The following is a 27,856-nucleotide window of genomic DNA, read 5'->3' on the forward strand; positions in this document are numbered from 1 at the left end:
ATTATATTCATGTTCTATGCTAGACGAAGTCCAGCAGTGTCAATTGCTTGAGACAATCTATGTAATCAAGCTCATGCAACAAAATAGCAGAGAAAACATCTATCTATGTATAGAAGAGCATATCCAAAAACAAATCTCTCAAAGACCAAAATATGCTACAAGAAATGAAAGGAAAGAAAAAATGCTCAGAAATATCAAAATGGGCGACGGGCATGCATGTCATATGCAACTTCCCTAGTTCTTGCTTCGGCTGCCCTTAGGCACACGAGCAACCCAGTAAATGAACACAGCAGCAGCGATATTGAAGATGATGTACACCCACATCAGGCCGAAGTTGCGCCAAGCATCGGAATAATAACTGCCGATATTGGCAAGATAAGCGTCAGTGTTGGACAAAGAACAGAAAGAGCAGTCCGTGACGGCAGTCTCGTTTTGAAGTCTTCCGCCGAAAGAGTCAATCCAGGGCTGCATGTATTCCTTGCAGGTCTGGCCGGCGGGGGCTTGAATGCTGAGGTACTCGACATCGGAGCAGGCAGCATCAGCATGAGCAACACCGGTGGAAAGCATTGCTGAGACGAGATATGTGAATGGGGAAACGCGGTACATGAAGATCCAGAAGCCAGGCATCTTTTCGGGGGTGGCGAGGACACCACAGAAGATCAGGCAGAGAGAGAAGAGCAAGTTGGCTAGGTTACCACCTGTCTCGGCGAGCTCGATACCGGCGATAATCATGTGGGCGAAAGTCGAGGTGAAAAGCAGGAAGCTCCAAATAAGCAAGAACATCAAAGCACCACGCTCGTGAAGTTCACCATCCGCCGCGTTGCGGTACAGACCGATGGGGTAGTACCAGCAGACGAAGATGAAGACTGCCATGAGAGTATTCCATGGGAGCTCAACGAGGATATTAGCCGTCATGAAAGCCTTCCAGGAATAGGTCTTTGATGGACGTTCGCGAACTTCGTATAAAGAGCGTTGGGTACAGAAGTGAGGCATGATTTGCTGGACCAAATTACCGAAGATAGTCATCAGCATAAAAATACTGAACATCTGGTTTTGAAGACCCTGGGTGGTATTCGGGGAGTGGAAGAAGGAGAATCCAATGTAGAGAGCAGTGAGAATGCAGAGAGCAGATTTGGAGTAGATGTAGACCGGGGTGCGCCAGTACTGACTGAAAATGCGGAGTAAGCACTCCCAGAGCTGGGCACTGAAGGGCGCGGCGAATTCCTTGTAGTTGGCGGGGTCGGAGGCAGATTCATCAACAGATTTAGCGGACAGGGTCGACTTGAGGTGGGCCAAGTGGTTGTGCACTTCCTGGCGTTCAGGGCTTTCACGCCAGACAGCAGGCCAGTCAATATCACTGTGAGAACCGGGGGCAGCGCCAATAACCTCGAGCATCCATTCTGCCGGGTTGGCATCAGCAGGTAGCTGAGGAGCACCATTGCGCTCGAAATATCTGGCGAGAGTAGACGACTTCTCTCCGATATCTCCGAAGTAAACAGTCTTACCACCACGGGCAAGGAACAAAAGACGGTCGAAACGCTGGAAAAGCATAGCAGAGGGCTGGTGAATCGTGCAAAGAATAGCCTGGCCGTGCTTGGTCAGGGTGTCAATGAGATCAAGAATGGACCAGGAAGTTTGACTGTCAAGGCCGGAAGTAGGTTCGTCCAGGAACAGAAGCAGTTGGGGCTTAGCAGCAAGCTCAACACCAATAGTGAGACGCTTACGCTGCTCGACGTTAAGACCTTCACCGGGGACACCAACAATGGCATCAGCATAGGCTTCCATACCGAGAAGCTTGATAACCTCCTCGACATAATCGAGTTTCTCTTGACGGGGAGTAGCGGCAGGCTGACGCAGTAGGGCACTGAATCGAAGAGCTTCACGGACAGTTGTAGTGTAGAGATGGAGATCCTGTTGCTGAACATACCCGGTCTTACGCTGGAAAGACTGATCACGAAGACGGCCATCAACCAACATCTCACCAGAGACAACACCCATAGTAACACGAGTAGCAAGTACATCAAGCAGAGTTGTCTTACCGGCACCCGAGACACCCATCAGGGCAGTGCATGTACCTGGTTTGACCCAACCATCAACGTGATCCAAAATGCGGCGCTCTTCGTTCTTAATCTTGATATCGTAGCATACGTCCTGCCAGTGGAAGACTGCAGTCTGGCGTTGAATTCCGGCGGAAACTTCCTGGGTGCTCTCGTTGATCTTCTCAGCAGCGCTGACGGACTGGGAGCCTTCAACATCATCTTCGGAGTTGCCAGTCTTGGGAGCGTGTCCTCGACGGAAGAGCAGAACCTCGCCCTTAGATTTGGACTCCGAGATGTACTCGGTACCGACAAGGTAGAAAGCCAGGAAGAAGATCATAAAACCAAACATGATACCCAGGTTGCGCCACTTGTGGGTGTTGGAGTATTGGAAGTTATCGTGGAGGTAGTTATCACCTTCAACGATATCCTGGCCAAGACGGGCACCACCAGTGTTGCAGATCTTGTTCATATAAGAAACACCGTAGCTGGGGATAAACGAGTCATTCAGACACGTGAAGTTGCGATTGTGGAATTCGTTGACCATGAGCGACTCAAATCCATAACCAATGGGATCGATGTAGTTCATCCATCGGGACCAGCCAAGCATGTTGGTTGGAGGAATGGTGAAACCGGTGTAGATAACAAGACCCAGAATCAGGATAGCAGCAGGAACCAGAGCTTGTGAGAGGGTTCGCGAGTAGGCGGCAATCGAACGGAAGATCATAGACATGGTCAAGGTCGTCACCAGGGAGAACAGAAGGAAAGTGAAGAAGGCTCCGGGGGTACGTCGAAGGTTCGTCATGAAGTAGAGTGTCACGTTGAAAGTCACAGTATTAAGCAGTTTATAAGGCATATCACACAGCATCGACGCGACAGCCTCGGTGAAAGGATGATACATTGCATAACGGGCTTGCTTTTCAACAATGGGTCGTTGCGCGTAAAGGGTCAAAATCTATTTGCTATGTTAGTGGACGCGAACAATGAGAACATTCTTATAGAACTAACCTCAAGTGCACTGGAGAAGGCGTTAAGGAGAACAGCAAAGAAAAGAAGAGCACCGCGAGAGTAGAAACTATCGGTGGTGTCCTGAAGATTGAAAAAGACGGAACCAATAATCAAAGCCATGATGAAATTACCGATCAATTGTGATAGTGTCAAACTAGCATCACCCTTGAGACGTTGGAAGCCACGAACCATACAGAGATTGATCTGCTGCATAACGGAAATAGTGTAGGGAGAGCGAACACGCTGGTTCTTAGCCTGCATGGCCCGTCGAGAGTCAACGAACTTTTGCAGAGACTCGCCTCCCAGTGGGTAGGATTGGTCGTACTCCTCGATCTCCTTGATCAGATTCTTGTAAGCCTCGCTGGACTTCCAAGCCTGGGCGAATTCATCAGGGGTGCGAGGAACACGGTTCTCATAGCCTTTCTTGATGATACGCTCAGCAGGGCTAGTCAGGGAGGTTAAGAAATCAGCAGTGGTCTGACGGTCTGGACACTCGAAGCCCATGTTGGTAAAGAACTCCTTTGCGTCCCCGGTGTGGCCGAAGTAGATCTGACGTCCCTCGTATAACACAGTCACTTTGTCGAAGACGTCGTAGGCACTTTGGGAGGCCTGGTAGATGGCAACTGCACAGGTGGTAGCGGCATATTTGGCCATCAAATTAAGAGTTTTACAGAACTCCAGAGCATTGGCACTATCCAGACCACGAGTACTGTTATCCCAGCACTGTACAGGGCTACCGCAAAGAGTAGCCTCGGCAATACTAACACGCTTGCGTTCACCACCAGAAACACCACGAACAAAGTCATTTCCAACGCGAGTATTAATAGTGTGTGAGAGACCAAGCATAGCCATAACAACATCACGCATGTGTTCAGCATACTGCTCGCGAGAGACGCCAGGCAGACGATTGCGGGGGGGTTCTCGCCAAAGCAGCAAATTTGAGGGTATCACCAACGGTGAGTTGGGGGAAATGCACATCAGTCTCGGCAGTGTAAATAGCTTCGCCACGGAACTGGTTACGCATCTTCTTATCCGAGATACCTTGGTAGTTCATCTGGGTCTTCTCGTCCTTGTGAATACCGTTCATTTCACCAGCAAGAGTCTTCAGGAAAGTCGAACAACCAGAACCAGGACGACCCAGAACAACAAGCATCTCTCCGCTTCGCACCAGGCCATCGAAATCACGCAAGATTTGAATCTTGCGCTTACCAGAGCCAGTCATAGACCGGAACAGACCACCAATCTGAAGGACGGAGTTAAACACATCCTTCTGATAATCGGTGGGACTACCAAAGCCGTGAACACTCAGATTACGGAAGGAAATACCAGCCTGGCGTTGGGGGTATCGCTCGGGGTCGCGGGAGGTGATGGAAAGGAGGTTTTTCATCCAATTGCGAGCCTTGAAATTGGGGCTATGCGGGTTCAATGTCGATTCTTCCTTCACATCCAAGAAAGTGTTTTCGCTTTCATTCCAATGAGTTGATTCGCGAGTGAGATGCTGAGCAAGGCGAGTAACGTCGGCTTCGATAATATCTTCATTTCCAATTTCATCGGGCTTTTCCATTGCGGTATCTTCGGTGCTGAAACTAGCAGCCGGGTCATGACGGTGAACCTCGCGAGTAACGGTCATCGATTCGGAGGTTGTCTCGGTGACATTGGGGTTAATTGTCCCCAGGAGCGACATTTTGGGCTCCTTCGGGATGGGATAACCAGAATACTAAGTATGTAGTTGGACGTTGATTATAAGAATATGGGGCGAGTTAAGAGAAGTGTGGATCCTGGATAAAATGTCAATTAAGGAATCACCATATAGTGGGGATAGTGTCGATGGTGGACGGTGCAGAGTATAGAGGTGAGGAGCGAATGTGTCGATAGTAGTATAGTAGTTTGTGTAAGATTAGGAAATTAGGTGTAGAGTGATGTAGAGGGGGTAAAGAATGAAGTATTAGAAAGATTTAAGGGGAGAAAAGGAGGGGGGAACCAACAGGATCAAAAAGAAGGACCCTCAAGATAATAAATACAGAAAGGACAAGAAAACAATCGCGAAAAAAAACGGGCTCCGGGATTGATACAAACTTCGCCTCCGAAGGAAGACTAGACATCCGGTGATAAGGGTCCGGAGAAGACAGCGACCGCGTGTACCATCAGTATTGGTGGCCTAACCGGTATTACTTAGGTCGAATAAGGATCGTTGGACGAGAATTAAAATACAAATCCATTACCAGTCCAGTTTGGGGGTCGATGCATATACGGAATCGGGAACAGACTGCGAAAACGGGGCGGAGATGTGAATGGAAGTTGTATAAACTAGGGCTTTGATTGGCTACGGAGGAATTATTAACGGGTATGCAGTGTATAAAAGGGCATGTGGTTGATCCCTTTTTTCCTTTTTTACGGAATACTCCGTACTTTAACCCCATTCTAGAAAAACGTGTCAGCCAAAAAAAAAAGAGAAAAAAAAAAGGAAAAGAAGAAGAAAAAAGTGGGCCGGGAAGCCGTGATCCGCCATCCGAATGCCTGATCCACGCGGCGGAAGTCTGGGCACGACGTTCCCGGGTCGGTTTGCCCAGCTTCCGAGGCTGACTCATTCATGTTTCGTCTGTTTGTTTCGATAGTTCGTCCGAACTCAAAACAAGATCTCTCTCTCTTTTTTCTCAGCTTGTGGTCCGTGTCATCCTAGGAATTGCCTAGAATCCTGTCAGGTTCACCAAAAGGCTGGCCTAACTTCTTTTGGGTGCCCGAGATTTTATGCAAGTCAGATCTCGGTACCCTGGAGCCTGGCCCCTTTCCTCCCCCAGATCCCGGTTCAGTTGGCCTTGATTACTTTTCTATAGATCTCCAATCTTAGGCGGTGATTGCATATTTGTAGAGTAGTACAGGATTACACCGAGCAGCGTCTCTTTTAGTCTTATTTACATATCTACGTTATACACAGCCAGGTCTCACCATTGAATTCTTTGCCGCGCTAACCTGGAAATCGGGGTACACTGTGGTATAATTAGTCCTGGAGTTATGGTTGGTCAAAAGCCTGGGTTCGGCCAGTACAAGGTACACCGACAAATCAATTGTTCGGTTGATCGATCTATGTACTCTTGGTATGTGTGTAGTTCTACATTTAGTATAGAGTGCTGTAAGTAGTCGCTGGATGATCGAATGTATCAACTCTGCATCTAGACACTAGGCTTCTAATAGGTATTTCAGCGATGCCCCTCTAATCATACACTACACCGAGGCCTGGTCCAATACCTACTTGGTACCTGATGTACTATGTATACCGGTAGTTACGGTTCGTGGCGCTATGGCGTTATGCACAAATGTACTATGCATCTGAGGCATTCTGAGTAATAGTTACTGGATGTGATATACATGTATCAACATCAAGATATGACGTTCACCGCTCATAAAAGCAGAAATGGCTCTGGATTCGTACAGGGTATTCCCGAGATCAATTCTATCATGACGAAACTTCGGCATCGCCTTGCTCCTCTTCATCATCATCTTCATCTTCAATTGGCTCCACCAAGAGGTTTCCGCCCCGGCCGATCTTCTCACGGATAGTCCCACCTTCCTCTACTGTATAAACAGCTCGAGGCATCGGTGACACTAAACGAAATCCATATTGATGTGTAAATCCTTCGGGTTTGGTCACATCTGTGGGTCGTGAATCGTCTTGTAGGACCTCGTGGCATTCTACCACAGCATAAAGTTCTTCTAGCTCCGCCTCTGGGGCAAAACGACGCATGATTCGCTCACCAGAGGGCAACCGCACGCTTACACGTACAGCTTCCTTCACATCGGTCCCAGGCTCGTCGCCTAGAGACTGTACTCTCCATTGCTTCCATTGTTCCAGGTCACGTTGCTTCTTTTCTTCGGCAGCTTGTCGGTCTGCCGCTTCCTGCTCCTCACGCTGTCGCGCAGCCTCGGCTTCTCGGCGCTGTCGTGCCCGTTCCCGATCAATCGCTAGTGACCGCTCATAAGCAGAGTCTTGTTCTTGACGTAAGCTGCGAGACGCTTGCTGTTCGGCTCGCGTTGCGCGAATGCGCTCCAGGGGCTCCTGGTTCGTACTGGTAGTGGTACGAAGTTTATTCACAAATTCAGTTGCTGATGTCGTCCCTGCAATGCGGCCGACTACGGACATCGCCGTCGACGACACATTAGGGGTATGAACAACTACCGCCGCAAATGGGAACTTGGTACACTTCAGCGAATTGGCTACTTGGTATGCCTCTGAATCTTGAACACTGCCGCCCCACACCAGAAGGTTGTTTTGCGGGTCATTGAGGAACTCCACGACCTCGGGTGCTAACAAAGTATCCCGCACCCATCCACTTGTATCGTCGTGCTCTGGTGCTAGCAGTACGATGAGGAGATACTTCAAGTCCCGATGGGACTTTTCCAATGCCATGTTGTATCCATTTTCCAGGAAAGGAACCGAGTGGGATCCGTATTCCTCCTCGAACTCACGAATGAATCGAGCGGCCGTATCTTTCGGGCCCAAGGGTCGACGACCAGTAGTATTTCTCCGTGCTCCTTGTAAAGCCGGGTTGGCAGTAGCGTTGAACAACCGCGGAAGAAAAGGAAATAGGGTGCCGAAAAGACGGAATGAATTGTACAAAAGACGGTACACCAGGTTAAAGGGAGTGAAAAGTAAAGCAATAATGAGTGGCGGGAGGTAAGTGGGTTGACCTTCAGGTTGAGTATTCACGCGAGGAGCTGGGTCCGCTGAACGAGCTGCTGGCGCAAGTTGTTCCGTGAGGTCATCCGTCATCAAGTTCTGTGTTTGGCGGGTTGGCCTTGGCGGGGGAGACTGAAGTGCCTCGCGAGCCTCTTCAAGGGGGTCAGGGCCTTCTCCATCAAAGAATTTGGCTATCGCAATCTGTATGGCGTAGCTGAATGGTGAGTAAACTAGCTGCTCCGGTGATAGTCTTCGGGAGAGTATGGAGAGTGTTTACCGACCTGGACATTCCATTGTGATCTCCGGAGCAAGGCGATGGCCTCCGCTGGCTCCTGGCCTGTGACAGTTGTGTATGTTTCCAGTGCCGAGCGCTCTGTAGGGGAGAGCTGGTCAAGGTCGAGCTCTTCGGACATGGTGGCTGTAACTCGTGGGTGGCAGCCGTGAGCTGTCAGGGCCGAAAGGACAATCTTTGGGTAGAATCTACACCGCCTAGCATACCGCCTAGTGCGGAGTCTGGGTGCGGAGTAATGCACGGGGACAATGTGTACATAGTAGATATTTACTGTGTTCAGGCTGGGAGTGGAGATTAGTCTATGTAACTGGTCTTGTCCTCATTCTTTATGACCTCCATATGAGTAGTCCAGTTTCTATTTTAATATTCTGGAAAATTTGAATATATACTACTATGACTTGGTGTATTAATTGGAGGGGTGGCGGCGATTACATCATCATCATAACCATCATCATCATCGGGTGAGAATAAGAAGCAACCTTCACCGTACTATGCTAGAAGTGATGAAATCCAGTAAACTGTATATCTAGTACTGGTACTACAATTACAATAAATTTAAGCGAAGTTTCGTATGATTGATCTTATCGTAGGGTAGTCAAGGCTCTATCTGCTGTTCTACGTTGAACTTAGTATTCAACTGACAACCTTGGAATCAAATATATAGTGATAAGGACCACCGCCCGTGACCTCATTTACACCAATGTACTACACAGTGTGCTACTAGCAAGTAATGCGTACCTAGATTTCAGGTACTTCACACATTCAACCTTTTCTCATTATATATTCTCTTCTTTCCATCAACATATTTGAGATCAAACTACACTGAACTTAACCTCACCTCAACTTTCATCTCAAGCTGATTTGATCGCCGGCTGACCGCCTGGTCTGTGCACTTCCCCCTTCGCTCGAGGCCCCGCGTCAACTTATCTTCTTTAGCCATCGGCTCTATCGCTTCCGATCTGATCTCGTCTTTAGAGGGCGGTGCCGTATAGGGTCTCCTATTCCTATACATGTGGTGACTTCCTTATATTCCACTCCTATCGCGACATTCCACGTATATCCCGCAATTGACCCGCTCACGACGATCCCCCGACTACGCGCCGACCATAAGGATACATCGAATCCCCAGGGAATGCGACTCCCTCCCGCCTAACCTGTTCCTTCGTCTTATATCAGATCTCGTTTCAATGGACAGCCGGCTGCGTTAATCTCCTTACCTTTTGTCGGTCTCCTTCACCATCCCTGATGGCATCCTCCGGCAAACCTCCTCTGGACGACACCCGTCGCACGACAGGATCACCTAAGATGAAAACCCGAGGTGAGTTTAGAGCTATGGTGTTTCTATTGAGGAAAAAGCTAGGATTCAGTAAATGGCGAATGGAAAGAGATATGTGGATGGGATCTATCGGGCTAGAACTTGCCGACTTCGGGATAATTTTGTGCTCACTCAGCCTTTTGAAATAGAGAATGCGAAAGACACATTATGTCGCAATGTGACGATTTACGGCCGTTGTCGCTACGAAGACAAAGGTAATCTCCAGTTTGGAATCTCTTTTAACTCCAAAATATCATTCTTAAGATTTGATGTTAACCGAATCTTGTGTTTTCTTAATAGGCTGCGCTTTTAACCACGATCCTCAGAAAGTAAATGCAGCTTATCAATCAGATAGGTTTGTTGCAAATTCGCACTCTTCCATGCAACTCCTGCATGCCGTGTGTGCTGATACTATAATTTCCCTTCAGTTACAAGAAACGATTCAATGTCGACTCACCTAGCTTTACCCCATCCCTCTTGTCCGGCAACGGCGCATCTGCCCCTAAGAAATCCACCACAATCTCCCCCAAAGCTGCAAATGCCGCTCCTTTTCAGCCCAGAACTTCCGCCTCACGTATGGAGTCCCCCGTGTCGTCGGCTCCAAAGACCCCGCTGACTGGCAAAGGCTCAAATACGAGTACCCCACGACAAGAAGTTGGAACTCCCGACTGGTCCATGGCTGAAGTACAGGAATTTGTCCCGCAAGGCTTTGAAGGTGCGCACTTGGTAAGTTCTTTCTGCCGTTCCTTCCGTAATTTGTTGACTTCCGGCGGATTGGATCATCATGGGTTTCCTTCGAAGCTGCCACTCGGCGACCTCTTGAAACCACTCCATACCTATGAATCACGCACACCTCATCTCATCTCGAAATCACTGCAAAGGCGTGTTAAATGATGGTGGTTGCTTATCATAATCACTCTACTCGGAGTCCGAGTACCATTGCAGATGATTCCGATCCACTGGGACGAAACAGTCACCCTCGTGGCTCATGTTCTTGCTTTAATCTGACCCCCATGTCTTCTCAGTCATCTATTCAAGGGAATGGAAACGGCACCATAACCCCCACAAGCGCTTTCGACCCATTTGTCACAGCTTCAGGTCCGTTGTCTGCTGGTGCTGTTGGAGCTGTCCCTGCAAATCCGTATTCGCACGACGCAACAGCTGCACTTGGCGGGGCTACTTTCTTTACGAATCAGACTGGCTTCCAGCAACCGGTATGTTGAAACAATTCTAGTAATCCCGCATTGTTCTTCTGGCATCCGAGACCTGACATGATTGACAGGTTCAATACCATCTCTACGCTCCAATCGGCCCCCATAACCAGAACACTCTTGGTTACCAACGAAACGTTCATGACCTCTTTCTTCCCAACGATTTCCGAGAGGAGCTACAGAAGAAAGCAGCAGCTACCTTACAAACTTTACCTAGTAAGCGCTTTCAAGATGCATGAAACCATCCCGGGACAATGAGACTGACTTTTCCAGACACACAGTTGCCTGCTCAGGTGGACTACTTCCACTCTTTGGTTCCACTAGATTTGAGCCACCAGAAGAATGCTGCCACTTTTGGCTACCCAAGCTGGGTGTACAAGGCGCAGTCAAGCAAAGACGGGAACTTTTATGCCTTGCGAAGACTAGAAGGTTTGAAACTCTTATTACTGCCAATACTCCGACGATTGCTGATCTTTAAAAAGGATTTCGCTTAACGAATGAGAAGGCCATACGATCCGTTCAAGCCTGGAAGCGAGTCTGCAGTGGGAGCGTGGTGACTGTTCACGATGCATTCACCAGCCGTAGCTTCCAGGATAGCTCGCTGATATTTGTTACCGACTATCACCCATTATCTAAGACCCTTGCCGAGCAACACCTAGGCGCTGGAAATCGGTTTCAGAATCGCCACAACCCACACATCACGGAGCAGGTTCTTTGGGGATACATGACTCAAGTCGCCAATGCATTGAAAGCGATTCACTCTAATGGTCTTGCCGCAAGAGTACTTGAGCCCAGCAAGGTTCTACTGACAGGGAAGAACCGCATTCGTTTGAATGCATGTGCGATCCTGGACGTAGTCCAGTTCGACACTCAAAGGACTATGGCCGATCTACAACGACAGGACTTGGTGAATTTTGGACAAATGATGGTCACTCTGGGTGCTAACTCGCCCAATGTTATGCATAACCCCGCCAAGGCAATGGAACACTTCACTCGCGCATATAGCCCGCAAATGAAGAACTCCGTGTTCTGGCTGTTGAACTCCCTGCAGATAGATCAGGAGCGGAGTATCGATATGTTCATCAATGGCATTTCATCTCAATTAATGTCGACTTTTGACTCGGCTCTTCATCTCGATGACCAGCTCACTTCTGATCTCGGTCGAGAACTCGAAAACGGACGACTTGTCCGTTTGATGACCAAACTGAATCTTGTCAACGAGCGGCCAGAATATGAGCATGACAGGCAGTGGTCGGAGAGCGGGGAGCGTTATTTCCTCAAAATCTTCCGTGACTATGTCTTCCATCAAGTAGACGCGCAGGGCGACCCAGTTGTCGACCTTGGACACATACTGACTTGCCTGAACAAATTGGATGCAGGGTCGGATGAAAAAATCACTTTGGTTAGCCGCGATGAACAAAGTTGCTTTATCGTGAGCTATAAAGAGATCAAGAAGGCCCTGGAGTCCTCCTTCCAAGCATTGATGAAGCCCCCAAGAAGAATGCATTGAGTAATATTTAGGCTTCTTCTGGTATGATTCAGCGATGCCAATATGATTATAACGGTTCCTTGGTTTTCATCGCCTTTATCTCATCCAACAATTCATCCTACGAGTAGCCTGAGTTTAGACGGACAAGAGGTTTGGCCAACGTGATACTTTTGGAAACTCAGTTCATGCTCTCGCTACATCGGCTTTAACTTGAAAACTCATGGCAGTCTATTAGACCGCCGGCACATTTATGGAAATACAGACAGATAAAGAATGAAGAAACATCAAACTCATCCTGGTGCAAACTGATAGATGATAGACTGATAGAACCTTGTGACTTCAACTTCTCTCGCTTACGTGCTCACCCTTCACAGTTCCTCCCGAGGAATCCCTTTACACTCATCAATCCCATTTCGCAACATTAAAATGGCCTTCTCTGCCTCACTGCCTTTTCCTTGAATTTCCGTGGGCGGCATCAGAACCGCATCCAGGATATGCACGACCCCATCTTGTGCTAACACATCATGAACTCTGACACGATCTACCCCATTGACCCGCATGACAAGTGAGAATCCAGGCCAAGCAATATCAACACTCAAATCCTGCTTCTCCAAAAGAGTCGGCAACTCAATATGTACCGAAGAGTCCTGTTTCCCGGATCCAAACTCATGCACGTCTCCACGCTCATCATATAGTACGTCAGAGTACAGAGTACGGTTCGGAACAAGATGATACTCCAACAAAGCCTGCAAGCACTTTTGTCCACCTGAAGAAAAGAGATAGTCATTTGCTCTTTGTCCTAAACGGCCAAAAGCTGCATTCGTCGGGGCGAACGTTGTACCACCGACTCTGTTGTCGTCAGTTAACTGATGGGCCAGCCCAGTCTTTTCCAGACCCAGAGCGAATGTGCTGAAGTGGTGAGGTAAGAGTTTGAGAATCGTACTGGTGTTTGGAGGGGGTACAACTGGTGTATCAATTTCGTGGAGAATGCCATTGCTTCCAACCTGATCGAACATTGTCAGCGGATACTCATGGTTCACACGCTTTTAGGGCTTGCTCACTATGTCTCCGGCTATAACCTCACTCGCCCCATTGAGCAAAACTCGACGATGGAATTTATTGACCACCAGCCGCTGCGGCAAATCCTTACCCAGACCAGACTGATTCAGCGACGTGGGCAGAGTTTGCTGGTTTTTGACATTATCGAGCTCAATCTGTCGTGGTAAGATATGATACTGCAAAAACTCTTTAATGTCCGAAGACTGATGTTCATGACGCAGGAATCGATCTAGGGCCCTATTCGTCGGAGCCAAGAGCGTGTAATTGTTTTCGCTGTCGCTCAGCAGCGTGACGAGGTCATCATGCTCTCTGAGAAGCTCTGCCAGTCGTGAGGTCTCTCGATTCTCATTCACCAATTCCCAGAGCGTGTGGTTTTCTGTGCAGAACTTGGGTGATACATAGAAATGGTGACAGTTTTCGCATCTTCCTTGTTGCCCATATTTTCCATGTCGACCCCACCGTCCATGATATCCTCTGTCATCTGGCCATTCTCCATGGCCTGGTTCGTCATAGTCACGGTCACCATGATCGTTTCCATACCCTGGTCCATATCCACATCCTGGGCCTTCTCTGCCTCTTCCAGGATCATCTCTTCTTCGACCAGGACCGCCAGGCCATCCACCGCCGCCCCATCCAGGCGAGCCTCCACCAGGTGAACCTCCTGGGCAACTGCCGCCTCCATTACCTCCTCCGCTGCCAGGACCACCACCGCCAGGCCAACCCCCGCCGCCGCCTCCTCCAGGACCACCTCCATTACCTCCGCCAGAGCCACCTCCACCAGGACTTCCACCTCCTGGCCAACCTCCACCTCCTCCAGGTGCGCCTCCTCCAGGACCACCACCGCCAGGACCACCGCCAGGACTTCCACCTCCTGGCCAACCTCCACCTCCCCCAGGTGAGCCTCCTCCTCCATTACCTCCACCAGGGCCACCGCCGCCAGGACCACCATCGCCGCCTGGCCAGCCATCATTAGGACCATCAGCATAGCCGGGGCCACCACACCCAGGACGATCTATAGGTCCACCGTATCCAGGCTCCCCATAGCCTGGCCCTTCGCCCCAGCCAGGTTCATCACCGTAACCCGGCCTGCCGCCTTGATTCCCGCCGTGATGAGGATGGTGATGGTGGTGATGGGGATAACGATGAGGAATATTGGAATGTTTCTCTCCCTTGAAGTCACCGTTATCCTCATCTTCATTTTCAATAGATTCAATATCCGTGTCCAAGCTAATCTCAAGTCCTAATGCACTCAATGCTAGCTTCGTCGCCGATTGATGGCCATTTTGCGCCAACTCGGCCATCCTCGACCACCAAGAATCAATTGCAGTCTTCTCATTCTGACTGGATTCACTGCTGGGAAGTATTTCAGAGAATTCAGCAAGAACCTCTTGCTCAGGAATAACTAAAGCAGCACATAACGATACTGCTACTGATAAAAAGATAAGCCGCATAATGACTTATCAGATGGAGCTCACCATTTGGATCTAACCAAAAAGTATTTCAAAGGCAGACGGAATAACGATATAAAATAGAACGACAGAAGCTCGAAACTACAGACCCTTTGCCGAAATGGCCTCGATGAAATCTCCGCTTTACTCCATGTTTTAGGGAGTGGTTACACGAATCGTTTGTCCAACAGTCGGGGTGAGCTGATGAGTTACCCTAAATAGATAATCCCCAGAGCTGGAAGAGGTATTTGAGACCAGTCTGTCACTTGGGGATAGTTGTACAGAGCACAACTGATGGGAATTGCGGAGGCAATCCCAATGGTATACTTTAATCATTGGTTGAGGAGGTAAGTTAATATTCCGAGATGGATGAGAATTGGGGAATACAGGGAGAAAAGGAATCATCGGATCAGTCTTGTGATGTGAATGTTTTGCATCGATGCTACTTCAAGGATGATGATTTTATTTAAAATGAAGACTGCTAAAATCAATTTCAGTGTTCAAAGTATTGAAGTATCTTGACATCATGTCCAATTCCATTCATCAAATAATCATAAGTTGGCTGATTTGTCCACATCGCCATGTGTTATAGACAGATACTATTTAATCGAGCTCAGGAATTGGGAGACCATTGACAATCTTGACCTTCCGGCCAAGTTTATCCAAAGCGACCTTTGAATTGTGAGCACGTAACTCACTCGTCTCGGCATCAGAGACAAGAACAAAGTCATAAGTTAGCAAAGCATGGCCCTCGGGGACACCATATTTCTTTGCAATTTCAGGGCCAGCCTTTCCAATATCGACAGTCAGAGAATCCTTCACGCCGAAGACAGCGTCGGAGGTCTCGTAGGGATCATTTCGAAGGTAGAGAGCACTACAAGGATCAGTAAATATGCCAGAATAAGTGATGGAGGGCAATAGGTAGTCCGGGGGGAAAAGAGTTAAAACATACGTAATGAGATGATCGTAGCCCTCCTTCTCAAACATGAAATGCATGTGCGAAGGACGATACGGATGACGATGTAACTTCTTCAATAAACGACCTACAGGTCCATCATGCGGAATCGGGTATGGCACGGGAAGTAATAGCCTTGAACCAAAAGACACCCTCTTTATCCGAGCGCATGATACACCGACCATCCGGCCCCTCACGCCCAGCATACTGCACATCATAATGACCAGAAGAATCCGTTTCCCAGATATCAATCTTGACACCCTCAATAGGCTTCCCATTTGTATCACGCAAGTTACAAACAACCAATAAAGGCTCACCCTTTGGATCGTGCGACATGGAATCACCGGCTGGCATTTCCTCCGCGTCGTGCGTGTGAAAGGGTCCCAGGACAGTACCCTCTGTTGAACCGGGGGGGTTTGGGGTGATCGATACTATCGACGAGGATGGAAAGACCCAGGACGTCGGACAACAGGATGAATTCTTGTCGAACGTCTGTGCAGATTTGGCCTACTTCTGTTAGGAAACGTAGGCCGGTCATCCATTCGTCGCTGCTGAGTCTGGTTTCGCGAGCGAAGTCGTGCAGGTGTGTGACCAGACGTTCGAGAACATATTTCATGCGCTCATCTTCGCAGAGGGAATTGATTGTGATGACGTTCTCTGTGATATTCTCCGCCGTCAAGTCTTTCATCGGTGGGATCTTAACAAGTGAAGGGTCCATGGTGATGGTGGTGGTGGTGGTAGTTAGTAGAGGAGGATATAATTGATCAAGTCAAGTTTCTGGGGAAAAGGTAAAAAATTGAACAAATCCGGGGAGGAACCCATTTTTCATTTTATAAACTAATTCAACAGCTCAAGAAGCTCTTTCCCCCGGTACTTGTTTATATCCGGGATTGCCGATGGGGGGAAACTCTTGGGAAAAGAAGGAAATTTGGTGGAGAAAAGAAGTTGTCCACTTTTTAAAAGAACCCCGCAGTGTCCACTCAGCGCGGCGGAATTACTCATTAACCAGTGGTATATTATATTATACATTATACATAGTATTTATTTATATGTAGTAGTAAATAGTACTTCTGGTTAATATTATATTTTTATAATATTAAGCATAGAGAATACTGTATATTCTATATTCATCTTTTAGTACATCATGGAAGAGAATATAACCGATCCCCACGTTCCCCCCACCAAACGGAAAGAATTCCTCGCGTTGGTCAGCATCTGATAAGCAGCCATGGTTGATGTATATCCGACCATACAATATACGTACTACTGGGCAGTATGTATACTCTAGTAGAGTATGCAGTATACAATGTACGAGCGGTAGAAGAGAAGAGTGGATATGATAATTATAATGTCATCAAACATCAATCGTGGATATTTTGGATATTGAATATTGGATACACGCTCAATGAAAACCCTTCGCCATCGCTCGCAACCTATACAGCCCAATTAAGACAAGAGAGAAATAGAAACTTAATATGTACAAATAAATGGAAGCTCCTGACTGTTGATCCAATCTAGGCATTCCAGCAGCTTAAGTCACCAACTCATTCAACCCGCTCAGTAGTGACTTCACCACGATCAGACACACTGGGATTCGTATTTGTGACCCCAGTCATTCCCGCACCACGCTCTTTCTCTTGGACCGCGGCAGCAACCCGAGCGTGGTGATCGACGGTGTCGAGAATGGCTTGCATGAGTCGTTGATTGGCGTCTGGATCATCATCATCGGCACGTCGAGGGTGACCTGAATGGCTTGGTGGCTGTTGATTACCACCATCCTCGGTATCACTCATAGCTCTGCGAGGGGGGGGTTTCCTGGGGGAGGCAACCCTAGTGATGCCCCCGAGCCCGGCCCAATGTGAGGAGCCCCCCGGTGCAGATTCTCGGCGGAGATGAGAGTAAGGCTGAGCGGCGTAGGAATCTTCAGGATGGCGTTCATATTCTCGCTCTGCAGATACCGCGTATTTCGGAGGAGATGTTAAACCTTGAGGGGGCATGGAGGGAAGATGCTCGCCCTCATTGCCATCTCGGGGCTCACGAGACTCGCGGGCCTCGCGTGGCTCATGAGGAGCGGCTCGAAGCCAGTTGGCAGCACGTATTTCGTCTTCTTTGACATCTCGCCATGAACACTTGGCATGTTTCTTGGTACAACCCACACAGGCGGTCAAATTCTTCAAACAGTCCATGTGGAGCCGGCGACATCGATCACAGGGCGGGACAACTTGTTCACCACGCTGCAGCTCTTCCATACGGGCTATCATTTCCAGCTTGAAAGGGCCCCCGTCGTCTTTCTCTTGTGACCCTGTTTTGGGCGGAGGAAGTAAAGAAGATGGTGTACTTGGGATAGGCACCGGAGTAGTGGTGGCATTACTATTGTATAGACTGTAGTCGGCGGGGTCTGATGCTCGTGGTCGAGGTCGAGGTTGTTGGGGGTTAACTGGTCCGGCCGCATCTTCGTAGCCTCGAGCATGTCGGTCAGCTGTCGTGAAGAATTTCTTCATGAGTTCAGCGCGGGTGGTAGGCGAAGCGCCCTTGATCGAAGTCCCGTTGATAATAGTCACATTGTCAGTGGCTCCATGAGGAAACATGAATTGGGACGAAAGCGGGTTGTCCTCGGTCGTTTCAGTTTCGGGGCGGGCCGAATTCACGGCTACAAAGCCGGTGGGGGATTTTTGAGCGTGGCCATTGGATGGTACAAGACCACTGGCATCACGCCAGGGTTCGATAGGCGTGCGCGACTGTGATTTTGGCTGTGACTGCGAATGTGATTGCGAGTGCAGTGTCGCATCGTTCTCCCGGCGGCTCACGATGGCGGTGCGACGGTTCTTCAGACGGTAGCTGAGCTGGCGGGCTCGGGCCGACACTAAACGTTGAATTAGAATCGCCGACCAAAGAATAAATCAATGAATAATTGAATATTAGAGGCATACCTTGATCAGCCATCTGGATAATCTGCTGCAGGTTCTTCTCTAGAATCTCCAGCGCACCCAGCTCTTTCTCTTCGTCCTCGATGATCGGCTGCGGGGGGGATCATCTTCTGGGGCATACCAGAAGCGATGAGCACAAAATCCTCCTCGCTGATCTCCACGCGACACTGCTTAGTATAAAACTGGCAGACGCGCGCACCGTTGCGGGATTTTTCCAGATTAAACTGCTCCGGCTTGCTCTTGGCAAACTCGACCACATCCAACCAGGTCACCGTCGGACCATCTTTACCATGTGATTTGATGACACGCGGAGGCCCATCGAACAGGCGCTCGAATCGCTTGATCAATATCGGGCCCAACGGGCATGCGCCGAGGTTTCCCGCAATGCTTTCATGTCGCTGGAGCACGCCGTCATACTCGCCGACTAGATGAATGATGGAGGGCATATTATCTTCAGGGGAGACGAGCGGGAGGTTATCGGGATATTGGCGCGCAAGATAATTGATCTGTAAATGATTCGCTTGTGTCTTTTGCATCTTGGATTGTTGCAACTGGTCGGCGGTCGGTGACCGCGGCCGTTTGTTAGACGACTCGGACGAAGGATGGGACTCCATGGCGAGGAAAGAGGGGATTAATAAGAAAGTGTTGGACGAGTAGGATGTAGGATACAGTATTTGTCAAGTTTGAAGGTAATATTTGACCAGGAAAGCACCGAATGCGCCGGACGGCAAGGACCGCTAGAAGGGCGGAAGAGGGCGACAGGCCATGAAGATTAGGATGTTGGAAAGAGAAGAATTTTGCATGTAATGGAATTACAAGCACAGCATAGGAGGAGAGAAGAGGGAGTGAGAAAAAGAGTGAAGGAGAAGAATCAGGGGAGGAAAGGCGATTGGGGCCGGGAGACGAGCCAGGCAGGTGAGGCAAAACCGCGCGGTGTAGGGCGGAAGGTATTGGCGGGACTCCGCTACTCCGCTGGAGGAACCTCCCAGTGGAACAGGCTGCTACAATACATACACTGTAGTTATTTAATTTTCTCAATACTCTATCCACTACAATCACAAGGGCCAAGAAAAAAGAAAAGCATTAAACTTGAGATGACGCGTTCCCTAGCTACCAACCAGGTAAATTAGCTCTAAAACAAGCCTCGTCGGTGGGGATCCCCTAACAGTAGTAATTGTTCAGCCTTTCGTCGATTTTATGGATGCCTGATCTCCTCCATTCCTCTCCTCTCCTCTCCTCTTCCTCCTCCGCTGGCGGGACTATCTGCCCTTCCACACCGCCCGAAAATCCCTCATAGCCTTCAGTCTCCTCCCCCTTCCAAAAACTGCCGCGTTTCGACTGGTTGCTGCCCTTGACTGATTTGGCCCCGGTTTTCTCCTATCATTCCATTCCCCGGTTCTGCTTTCGCTTTCAATTTCCATTCTTTTTTTTTTCTTTCTCCCTTTTACCGATTTCCCATTCTCCAATGTCTGAGCGAGGTTCATTCCGAGGGGGCCGTGGTGGTCGAGGTGGCCGGCCCCAGCAGAAAAGTGGCGGTGGTGGCGGTGCTCAGGAAAAGCCTAAGAAGGAGAATATTCTTGACCTCGGCAAGTATATGGACAAGGAAGTGCAGGTCAAGTTCAACGGTGGTCGTGAGGGTACGTGATCTACTTTTATTTTTCCTAATCATTTTCAAATCTATGGTTTTCATTATCTGCACCAACTATTTATCTCTAAAAAATATTGTTTATACTATCTATACTAACCAGCCCCACAGTCACTGGAACCTTGAAGGGCTACGATCAGCTTATGAACCTCGTCCTCGATGATGTCAAGGAGTCTATGCGCGGTAATAACCCCTTATCAAAGCTTCAACTAGTTGAATATTGTACTGATCTTCTTAGATGATGAGGGTAACCAGACAACCCGTTCCCTGGGCCTCATTGTGGCTCGCGGCACTTTGATCGTCTTGATCTCACCCGCTGATGGAAGCGAGGAGATCCCCAACCCCTTCGTTCAACCCGAAGAGTAATGCTCTTCTCTTATTCCGGTTGTCTTGTCCTATACCCCTTTAGAGTCATTCGTGCTGCTTGACAAATCGAGTAACAAATGCGAAGCTCTCGGGCGGAGTTTTAGGGGGTACCGGATCTTCCCGGTGTCAACCCCGAGGGCCACAGGCCTGCTTCGATGACTCTGATTTTGCGTTTCTGACGTGAATCGATAATGCTCCTGCGTCATAGGGGCTACGAAAGGAATGAATGCCATGCGATATCTCTTTTGCCTTTTTTTTTCCAACACTCTTCTCATTATCTCTTTCTCCCTTCGTCTGATGTCTGGGGCACAGAGTAGATGGGTTCAACTTTGCAACCTCACCAAGAAACCCAATTCTAATGCTAAATGAGATTGGACTGCAGCTTATGTGACTGTGAATAGCCGTTACAACCAGCAATGCAGAACTTTAAAAACTACACAATAAAAATGCAAATATGAACGAATTGAACCTGAACATTGCATATAGTACTATGTAAATCCGTAATTAGTATTCCATACGCAGTCAAGGTATCATAGTGCTTCAACGCCATACGCAAATACGAAAAACCTGCATAGAAGCCGCCCCTTAATCTCGCACTATCGCCTGGTCGATTTCCGTGGATGAGGGCGGCCCCACTACTTCACCAAAGTCACCATCATCCCCTACACTTGCATCATCGGACTGTGCTTGGGCGCTGCGGTCTTTGATACGCCGTAACCCTTCACCATCCTCGATCCATGGCCCCATCTTCTCCATATTATCGATGTATTCAACGCCGGTCCGTAGATTGAGCCCGGCACTGAGTGCACGCTCGATGCGAGCCTCACGGGTCTCGGAAACAAGCATTCGGAAGACGTGGACGAAGAAGCCTCCTAGGATATCAACGCTCCAGTCCTCTGGAACGAGCTCCAGGACTTCACGAACGTCGAACCAGCCTGCAAAACGGGCGAGAAGGTCGCTCGTTCGTTCAATTCGATCTGTAAGATCTTGGATTTGAAGAAACTCATCGAGTAAATGCCGGAACAGGGTTGATTGTAAGGTGTGGTCCGCGAGTTCAACTTCTGCCCCGGCGGATGATGTGGAGCTACGAGGTCCTCCGAAAAGACAGTATCGGAGCGCAGAGTCGTAATCACCTAAGCCGTGGGTAAGGAGCCGGAGGGCAGCGCGGTGGTGGCCCTGTAGACCATCGAGAATGATACTTTCTGAAACAAGTTCGTTCTGGAAAGGCTCGATGCGCTCCAGGATGTTGGATATGGAGTATGTGATACCCGATGGGAGGGCAGTAGATGAGAATTGAGTGCCTGATGTGCCACTCAGAATCTGGAGCAGACGCAGTCGGGACTGCCACCAAGCTTCTTTGGGAGTGTTCGCAGTAATGAAATTCAAATAGGTTGGCTTAGGGGGGGCGTAGAGCACGATATGTAGAATAAGACTCGGAGAGAGAAGCTCGTGCGGCTGGATCGGCCTCGAGGACCGAAATAACCTCGTTAAGGTAATATGAGATGAGGTCGTTGGCATAGTGCGTTTGCTGTTGAATGTTAGTTGGATACTACGCAAAGGACATGCGCAATAATACTCACATGTTTAGTAAAGACGAGAAACTCGAGATAGTGTTGGACAGCATTCGGAGCACGCTCCTTCAACAATGTGACAACGTCAGTTGGTTCGAGCTGTACTCGGCTGGTGCTGTCTGCAAACACCTGGACGCCCAAACTAGGGTTTCGACCAGCGAGCCATGAGCCATACTCTTCAACAAGCTGCACGTCTTTGATTTTCACCAGGTATTTTCGCATTTGCGTCTCACTACTGGCGGCACTAAGTTCGCCGCCAGCGTCTTTCTCACCGTCAATGATTCTGCGCCATGTCCTGAGTACATTGCGAGACATCTTTTGGCTTTGATACAGCCGGCTTAATATGTAAAGTCGTTTATACTGCTCGAGGAGCACGACCGCGCGGTCGAAGTTACCTTTCCAGCCGTCGACCAGCCTGTTAAGTTCTGTTCGTATCCGCGATGACGCTCGTTGCTCAGGGTCAAGATGGGCGTCTTGCTCGAGAAGTAGGCGTAGAAGGGCAGCATCAGTGCTATCGAGAACGTATGTCTCATCGGTTATACTGCCATAGCCTCTTTTCTGTTGCCAGGAGAAGAGGAATCGCTTAACCATATTCAGCACTGGGCTATGGACAGCTGCGGGGCCTACCGATGGGTCGCTGGTGCTCGAAACTTGCTCCAGGTATTGCTCAGTAACACTTGCCAGACCAGCATGGATCCAAATTCCCTGTGGGCCCTGAAGGACTTCACTCCTGAGAAGTGGGATAAACAACAATGCGAGGCGCGGGTCCAAGTTACCAGCCAAGATCGCATGTTCAGTGTTCTGAATGACTGCGTCCCCTCGGTGGTCTGGATGCATGGAGAGGAGATCTCCAAACAACATCAAGCTGGATTTTTGCTTTATATACCCGAGACCTATGAACTCGGATTCATTCTTAGGCTCCGCGTCCTGGATGGAAAACATCAAATCAATAACCGCGCCTCTTTGCAAAAGTGTATGCCCACTCGCATCAGTCTGCTGAGCTTTTTGCAAGACGTCCTCGAGTTGAATAACCAATGGGTTTTTGACAAGTCGCCAGATTTGAGATCCTGACCATAGGATTAGACTGCTCTGGAGCTTTCCTAGACGGTATGCAAATTTTGCTTCATCCTCGTTTCGCTGTGTCTCCGAGTCTAGGATGTTCCCGGATTCCTCCTTCTTTGAACTTTCCGAGTCTGTCAGTTCTTGGGATTCAAAAAGCTCCTTCTCTTTCTGTAGCTGCTCGATGGACGCGTGCGTCCTGGGATCTGGCGTAGGTATATGTGGAGGCAGCGCCTTGTTCTTGAATCGACTCATGCGCAGAAGCTTCCCGACATCACCAAGCTCTAAGTGACTAGGGCTGACGGTGTGTTGGAAACCAACGGGTAATGATTGAGTCGACCCAGACGAAGGGATGTCCATCCATCTTTTCTGCCGTTCAAGCTCTGCGGGGTCATCATCCCAGCGTTGAATTTCTAGCTGTGCACGCTTTTCTCCATTGTCATTGGATTCAATGATAGCGAGAATATATTCTTCTTTGGCGTCTTCGCTCGGCTGAAGAGCTTGATCATCTTCGCCGGCATCAATAACAACGGATTTTGGATATCGGTTGAAGTTTATTGTACCTCGCACAACTTCGCCGTCTATGTCAACAAACATACCCACTCCGGGTTCTGATTCTTCAGTCCCTGTGACAAGAAGGAATTCGGAAGGTGTTGGAGAGACTACATGAGGCTGAAGTTGTTTTGATACCGGTTGTTTTGGCAGAGGCGGCAGTGGCTTCACGCTGTCTGGAGACGACGATTGCTGGTCACTGCCTGAGTTATCTGGATCAGGCTGGTTGGGAGGTTCTTCCCGACGCTCCTCAGAGCTTGACCGCCGTGGCGTTCCTGTCGAGGCAAATGGGTCTGGTGTCCCTGAAGATGATCTCTCATGATGGTGAGTCTGCGCATGAGGTTGCAGCATCCCCACAAATGTATTCAAGCTGCTACTCCTTCCGTGTCCTTGTACGTCTGCTGGAGGTGAATTAGGATAGGATGAAGAGGGCGATCGTTTCAGAGGAGTGGGTGCCTGCTGGATTTCCTCTACCTGTCCAGACTGAAACACATCACTTGAGGAAGAAATAGGGAAAAGAGGAATCTTTTGTTGGTATTCTACCTCAAGGAGGGAGTATGAATGTGTATCGGCGGCACAGGCGATTGTACCTCTGCGCGCGGCTATCAGACAACCGGGGAACTTGATGCTCTTGATAAGCCGTGCCTCGTCTCCGATCTGCACTAGCATGATCCGCCCTTGTACCGCAACCATAACCACCGGATTTTCCTGTGAATCCTCATCTCTGTTCAGATCTAGTCCACCGATCCAACTACAATGATGGACCTTGGTGTTCCCGAATGCCGGGCTAAGCTCTGGCAGCATGTAGAATGTAACCGAGCCATTGCAAAGAACACAGGCCTTATTGACTGACGAAAGTATCACAATATGTCTGACGCCTTGTTGATCTGGATCAGAAGGCGTAGTTTGGAACGGTATTGGTAGTCTCGAAGCTAAGATGAATGTAGGTTCACTGGCATCATTGGAATTTTCGGAAGCTGGTGGAAGGCTGACAAAATGCAATATTTCTGCAGCAGATGTACCAATATATAAGTTTTCATCTGAATAAAGCTACAGTTAGCTTAGTGGAATCTTGAATTGAGTCGTGATAAGCTCGCAGCGCCACTGCTTACCCCAGTACTGGACACAGGTGATGTAAACGTCGGAGTTGGTCTCAGTGTTCAGCGGTACATCATCGAACAAAGACCGCAAGACATAAGGTTGAGTTCCTGGAGGACCGACCCTGCGCCTCTTTCGAGGACCGAGTCCATCATCAGAAGCCATGATGGCTGGACTTGGAGTCTCCCCCGCAAGCAATGCCAGCTGCCTGTAATGCGTGAAGGCGGTCAGCCTCGTTGGGGCCAAAGCTTCAGGGGAAGCCTCGGAACAAAACAACGTCAAGTTGGCCTAAAAGATATGACATTGGAGGGAAAACCATTGCCAGCAGCGGTCCTATTCAGTGAGAGTACATTAGGATATTATGATCCCCCAATCCTTGTGATTTTCCTTTTTTCATTTATTTTGCTACAATAGCCCATGCACAATTCGTTTTATTCTACTCAATTGCCCGAGCCTCATACATCTACCGCGGAAGAATATCGGCCCGCCTGCCGCGTGTCCTGATCGGCCTCCACCTGGAGAGACCATCTTGATTGTTTGCGATTAGGTGTGGGGTGAACCGCGCAGACTCAGGTTGACGGACATGGATTCCTTCGCTATTACCGAGGGTCTTGCAGCCCAAGAGCGAGACCAGCCGGAACCAGTCAACAGCAAATTGTCGGAAGAGACAAACAAGTTCCAGCGCGCCATTGCAGCCTGGCGAGGTAAACACTCTCTAATCCAGAGATAGGCGAACTTAATAGAAGTTTTATTTACTGATGTGAATCAGGTATTGATTTGGCTAGTACAATCGCGAAACTCGATTCGACTGCTTCGGATATCGTTGAGCACCAGCGGGATGCCCTTGTACAGAGAAAGGACCTGGCCCAGAAGACCAAGGACTTCAAGAAACTGGACGATGAGGCAAAGCTAGCAGAACATAAAGGACTCCTCAAGGCTTATCAGTCATTCATTGATCTTCTCACAAATCAAGGGAAAACGTCTTCCTCCTCATTCCTTCAACTATATTCATCCCTATCGGAGGCCCCGGATCCGTATCCACTCCTCGAAGCTTCCGTTGATTCCTTGGTCTTGTCAGAAGATACGGTGCCAAAATTAACTTCGGAGCGCGATCAATTACAATCTTCAGTCGACCGTCTTACACGGCAGCAGGAGGAGACCGAGAAACGTCTTCAGGAAGAGCGTGCCGCTAGAAAGAAGCTTGAAGAGAACCAGGAGACCAGGGCCAAGGAAATTGAATCATCTTGGGAGGCAGTATTGACGGAGAAGACAAATAATTGGACCGCGAAAGAGAAGAGCTTGGAAGAGAAGGTCGAGAACCAGGAGCGTCTGATAAAAGAGCTCAAAGCAAGCTATGAGGTTTCTCAGCGTCTGGGCGGCGACGAGGAAAATGAAGGTGCGCGTAGTGGTGCTACGGCTGCTGAGCTAGAACTTGTTTCATCCGATTTGGAGAAAACTAGTCTGCGGCTGGCGGATGTCGAGGCTCGGAATGAGCAATTACGGCTTGAGTTGGCTCAGGCAGTGTCACACTCGAACTCTGACCACTCAACCTCTTTGCAAGATGATCCAGAATATCAGCGCCTGCAGTCAGAAAACTCATCTTTACTGCGAAAGCTGGATGCTGCACGTTATGAGAAAGACTCCACAAAACACTCGTGGGAGGCCAAACTCCTCCAGGCGGAAAGAAATGCCACCAAGTCTGCTACTGAGAGAGACGAGCTGCGCTCGCGCCTTGAAAAGGTTGCAGACTATGATGATATTCGTCGCGAGTTGGAGATGATCAAGTCGATAGAGTTTACGACCGGTGACGATGACGAGGCTGGCGAGAGGCCAGCAGAGACTACAGAGACCGCCAATGGCAATGCAGAGAAATCGAAAGAGAAGAACTCATTGGAGCAACTCTTGCTTGCTCGAAACAAGAAATTGACCGATGATCTGGCCGTGCTACGTGTGTCAAGTCGTGACCTTCAAGGCCAGCTTGAGTCTCTCCGCGGTGAGCTTTCAACAACGAAAGAAGAACTTGAGAAGTCCCGAGGATTATCCAGTACATTGGAGAATGATCTGCTTCAGGTACAGCAGGAAGCGGCCAACAGCTTCCCCTCAGGGGCCATGTCCGTTGCTGGTACCTACGCCTCGAGATATCCACACTCATCTCGACGTGGTGCAAGCTCTCCCACTTCATCTATAATATCTGGGTTTGACCAGAGCACTGCGTCTGCTAATACTATGGATGCCATTCGTGCGGGTGAGGCTGTGGGGGGTGGTTCTGGTCTTTTGCCCATGATCCAGGCACAACGGGATCGTTTCAAGAAGAAGAATGCCGAGCTTGAAGAGGAGTTGTCGAAGACATACTCTACTGTGAAGTCTCTTCGACAAGAGGTTGCATCGCTTCAGAAAGACAACCTAGGTCTCTATGAGAAGACTCGCTATGTGTCAACATACAGCCGCGGCCAGGGAGCATCAACCTCCGCGTCATCGTACGCAAATGCCCCTAGCTCAACGTCCGTGTATACGTCTTCCGATACACCATCCGGGCTATCACTTGATAGGTATCAAAATGCCTATGAGGCACGCATATCTCCCTTCGCTGCTTTCCGAGGCCGCGAATCAACGCGTGCATACAAGCGTATGAATCTGCCGGAACGAATTGTGTTCTCCCTCACCCGCATTATTTTGGCCAACCGAACCAGTCGGAATCTGTTTGCCGGTTACTGCTTCGCGTTGCATCTTCTGCTTTTCGTCATGCTCTACATGATGAGCACCATGGAGATTGAAAAGCACAGCGCCATGGGCGCCGTTGGGGGCGCCGCTGCAGCGGCGTACAGCAATAGTGGAGGTGGAGCCAGCCCAGGAAGCAGTGGTCAGCTGCACGGTGACGATTGGCAACAGGAGGGTTTCAGTTAAGGATATCATATTTCCCCCCCCCGGAGGGCGTCCGGTGACTCTTTTGGGTGCAATTGAGGTCCCTGGTCCTTCTTGGAGTCTGGGTGACACATCCATGTTTGATCTTGAATAGCGAGCGCTCGGGAATCCTCTTCTTTCTTCATTTCATTCTTCTCATATCTCCACATGATTCATTATAATTTGGCGTTTATTGGAATTGAAGGGCCGTTGTCGACAGCGATAAGCCCGTTCACCCTGTATGTTCTA

The 27,856-nt window shown here is 49.2% G+C and overlaps 10 protein-coding genes across 10 annotated transcripts; 3 read left to right on the forward strand and 7 right to left on the reverse strand.

Annotated features, from left to right (window-relative positions):
* Positions 1-234: 234 nt before the first annotated feature.
* N7469_008092 (ABC multidrug transporter C) lies at positions 235-4,728 on the reverse strand (the record flags this gene model as incomplete). The annotated part of the gene is made up of 3 exons (XM_056647010.1): positions 235-2,991; positions 3,045-3,923; positions 4,000-4,728. 3 exons carry the CDS (start codon positions 4,726-4,728, stop codon positions 235-237), a joined length of 4,365 nt encoding a protein of 1,454 aa, XP_056498561.1.
* Positions 4,729-6,498: 1,770 nt separating this feature from the next.
* Positions 6,499-8,132, reverse strand: N7469_008093 (clathrin-mediated endocytosis regulator UBX3; the record flags this gene model as incomplete). The annotated part of the gene is made up of 2 exons (XM_056647011.1): positions 6,499-7,949; positions 7,997-8,132. 2 exons carry the CDS (start codon positions 8,130-8,132, stop codon positions 6,499-6,501), a joined length of 1,587 nt encoding a protein of 528 aa, XP_056498562.1.
* Positions 8,133-9,236: 1,104 nt separating this feature from the next.
* N7469_008094 (PAN-complex poly(A)-binding subunit PAN3) lies at positions 9,237-12,047 on the forward strand (the record flags this gene model as incomplete). Its single annotated transcript, XM_056647012.1, has 8 exons — positions 9,237-9,329; positions 9,476-9,541; positions 9,627-9,681; positions 9,755-10,052; positions 10,352-10,540; positions 10,609-10,753; positions 10,811-10,966; positions 11,020-12,047. The coding sequence occupies exons 1-8, from the start codon at positions 9,257-9,259 to the stop codon at positions 12,045-12,047; spliced, it is 2,010 nt and encodes a 669-aa protein (XP_056498563.1). The 5' UTR covers positions 9,237-9,256.
* Positions 12,048-12,394: 347 nt separating this feature from the next.
* Positions 12,395-14,536, reverse strand: N7469_008095 (fasciclin domain-containing protein; the record flags this gene model as incomplete). The annotated part of the gene is made up of 2 exons (XM_056647013.1): positions 12,395-13,030; positions 13,088-14,536. The coding sequence occupies 2 exons, from the start codon at positions 14,534-14,536 to the stop codon at positions 12,395-12,397; spliced, it is 2,085 nt and encodes a 694-aa protein (XP_056498564.1).
* Positions 14,537-15,136: 600 nt separating this feature from the next.
* On the reverse strand, positions 15,137-15,529 carry N7469_008096 (uncharacterized protein; the record flags this gene model as incomplete). The annotated part of the gene is made up of 2 exons (XM_056647014.1): positions 15,137-15,407; positions 15,486-15,529. The coding sequence occupies 2 exons, from the start codon at positions 15,527-15,529 to the stop codon at positions 15,137-15,139; spliced, it is 315 nt and encodes a 104-aa protein (XP_056498565.1).
* A 58-nt stretch (positions 15,530-15,587) lies between these two features.
* On the reverse strand, positions 15,588-16,206 carry N7469_008097 (Catechol dioxygenase N-terminal; the record flags this gene model as incomplete). Its single annotated transcript, XM_056647015.1, has 2 exons — positions 15,588-15,919; positions 15,942-16,206. 2 exons carry the CDS (start codon positions 16,204-16,206, stop codon positions 15,588-15,590), a joined length of 597 nt encoding a protein of 198 aa, XP_056498566.1.
* An 826-nt stretch (positions 16,207-17,032) lies between these two features.
* On the reverse strand, positions 17,033-19,029 carry N7469_008098 (Zn(II)2Cys6 transcription factor domain-containing protein; the record flags this gene model as incomplete). The annotated part of the gene is made up of 3 exons (XM_056647016.1): positions 17,033-18,351; positions 18,419-18,506; positions 18,553-19,029. The coding sequence occupies 3 exons, from the start codon at positions 19,027-19,029 to the stop codon at positions 17,033-17,035; spliced, it is 1,884 nt and encodes a 627-aa protein (XP_056498567.1).
* Positions 19,030-19,880: 851 nt separating this feature from the next.
* On the forward strand, positions 19,881-20,426 carry N7469_008099 (U6 snRNA-associated Sm-like protein LSm7; the record flags this gene model as incomplete). The annotated part of the gene is made up of 3 exons (XM_056647017.1): positions 19,881-20,052; positions 20,172-20,243; positions 20,299-20,426. The coding sequence occupies 3 exons, from the start codon at positions 19,881-19,883 to the stop codon at positions 20,424-20,426; spliced, it is 372 nt and encodes a 123-aa protein (XP_056498568.1).
* Positions 20,427-21,011: 585 nt separating this feature from the next.
* On the reverse strand, positions 21,012-24,913 carry N7469_008100 (uncharacterized protein; the record flags this gene model as incomplete). Its single annotated transcript, XM_056647018.1, has 4 exons — positions 21,012-21,781; positions 21,843-21,954; positions 22,007-24,648; positions 24,721-24,913. Coding segments are annotated over 4 exons (3,717 nt in total), but the record flags the coding sequence as incomplete, so codon positions are not given.
* Positions 24,914-25,289: 376 nt separating this feature from the next.
* Positions 25,290-27,610, forward strand: N7469_008101 (CCAAT displacement transcription factor COY1; the record flags this gene model as incomplete). Its single annotated transcript, XM_056647019.1, has 2 exons — positions 25,290-25,410; positions 25,476-27,610. 2 exons carry the CDS (start codon positions 25,290-25,292, stop codon positions 27,608-27,610), a joined length of 2,256 nt encoding a protein of 751 aa, XP_056498570.1.
* Between the last annotated feature and the right edge of the window lie 246 nt (positions 27,611-27,856).

Source organism: Penicillium citrinum (genome assembly GCF_028827155.1).
Source record: "Penicillium citrinum strain IBT 23319 chromosome Unknown utg000007l:1.0-2040159.0:1.0-2041076.0, whole genome shotgun sequence".
NCBI classification, from domain to species: domain Eukaryota; kingdom Fungi; phylum Ascomycota; class Eurotiomycetes; order Eurotiales; family Aspergillaceae; genus Penicillium; species Penicillium citrinum.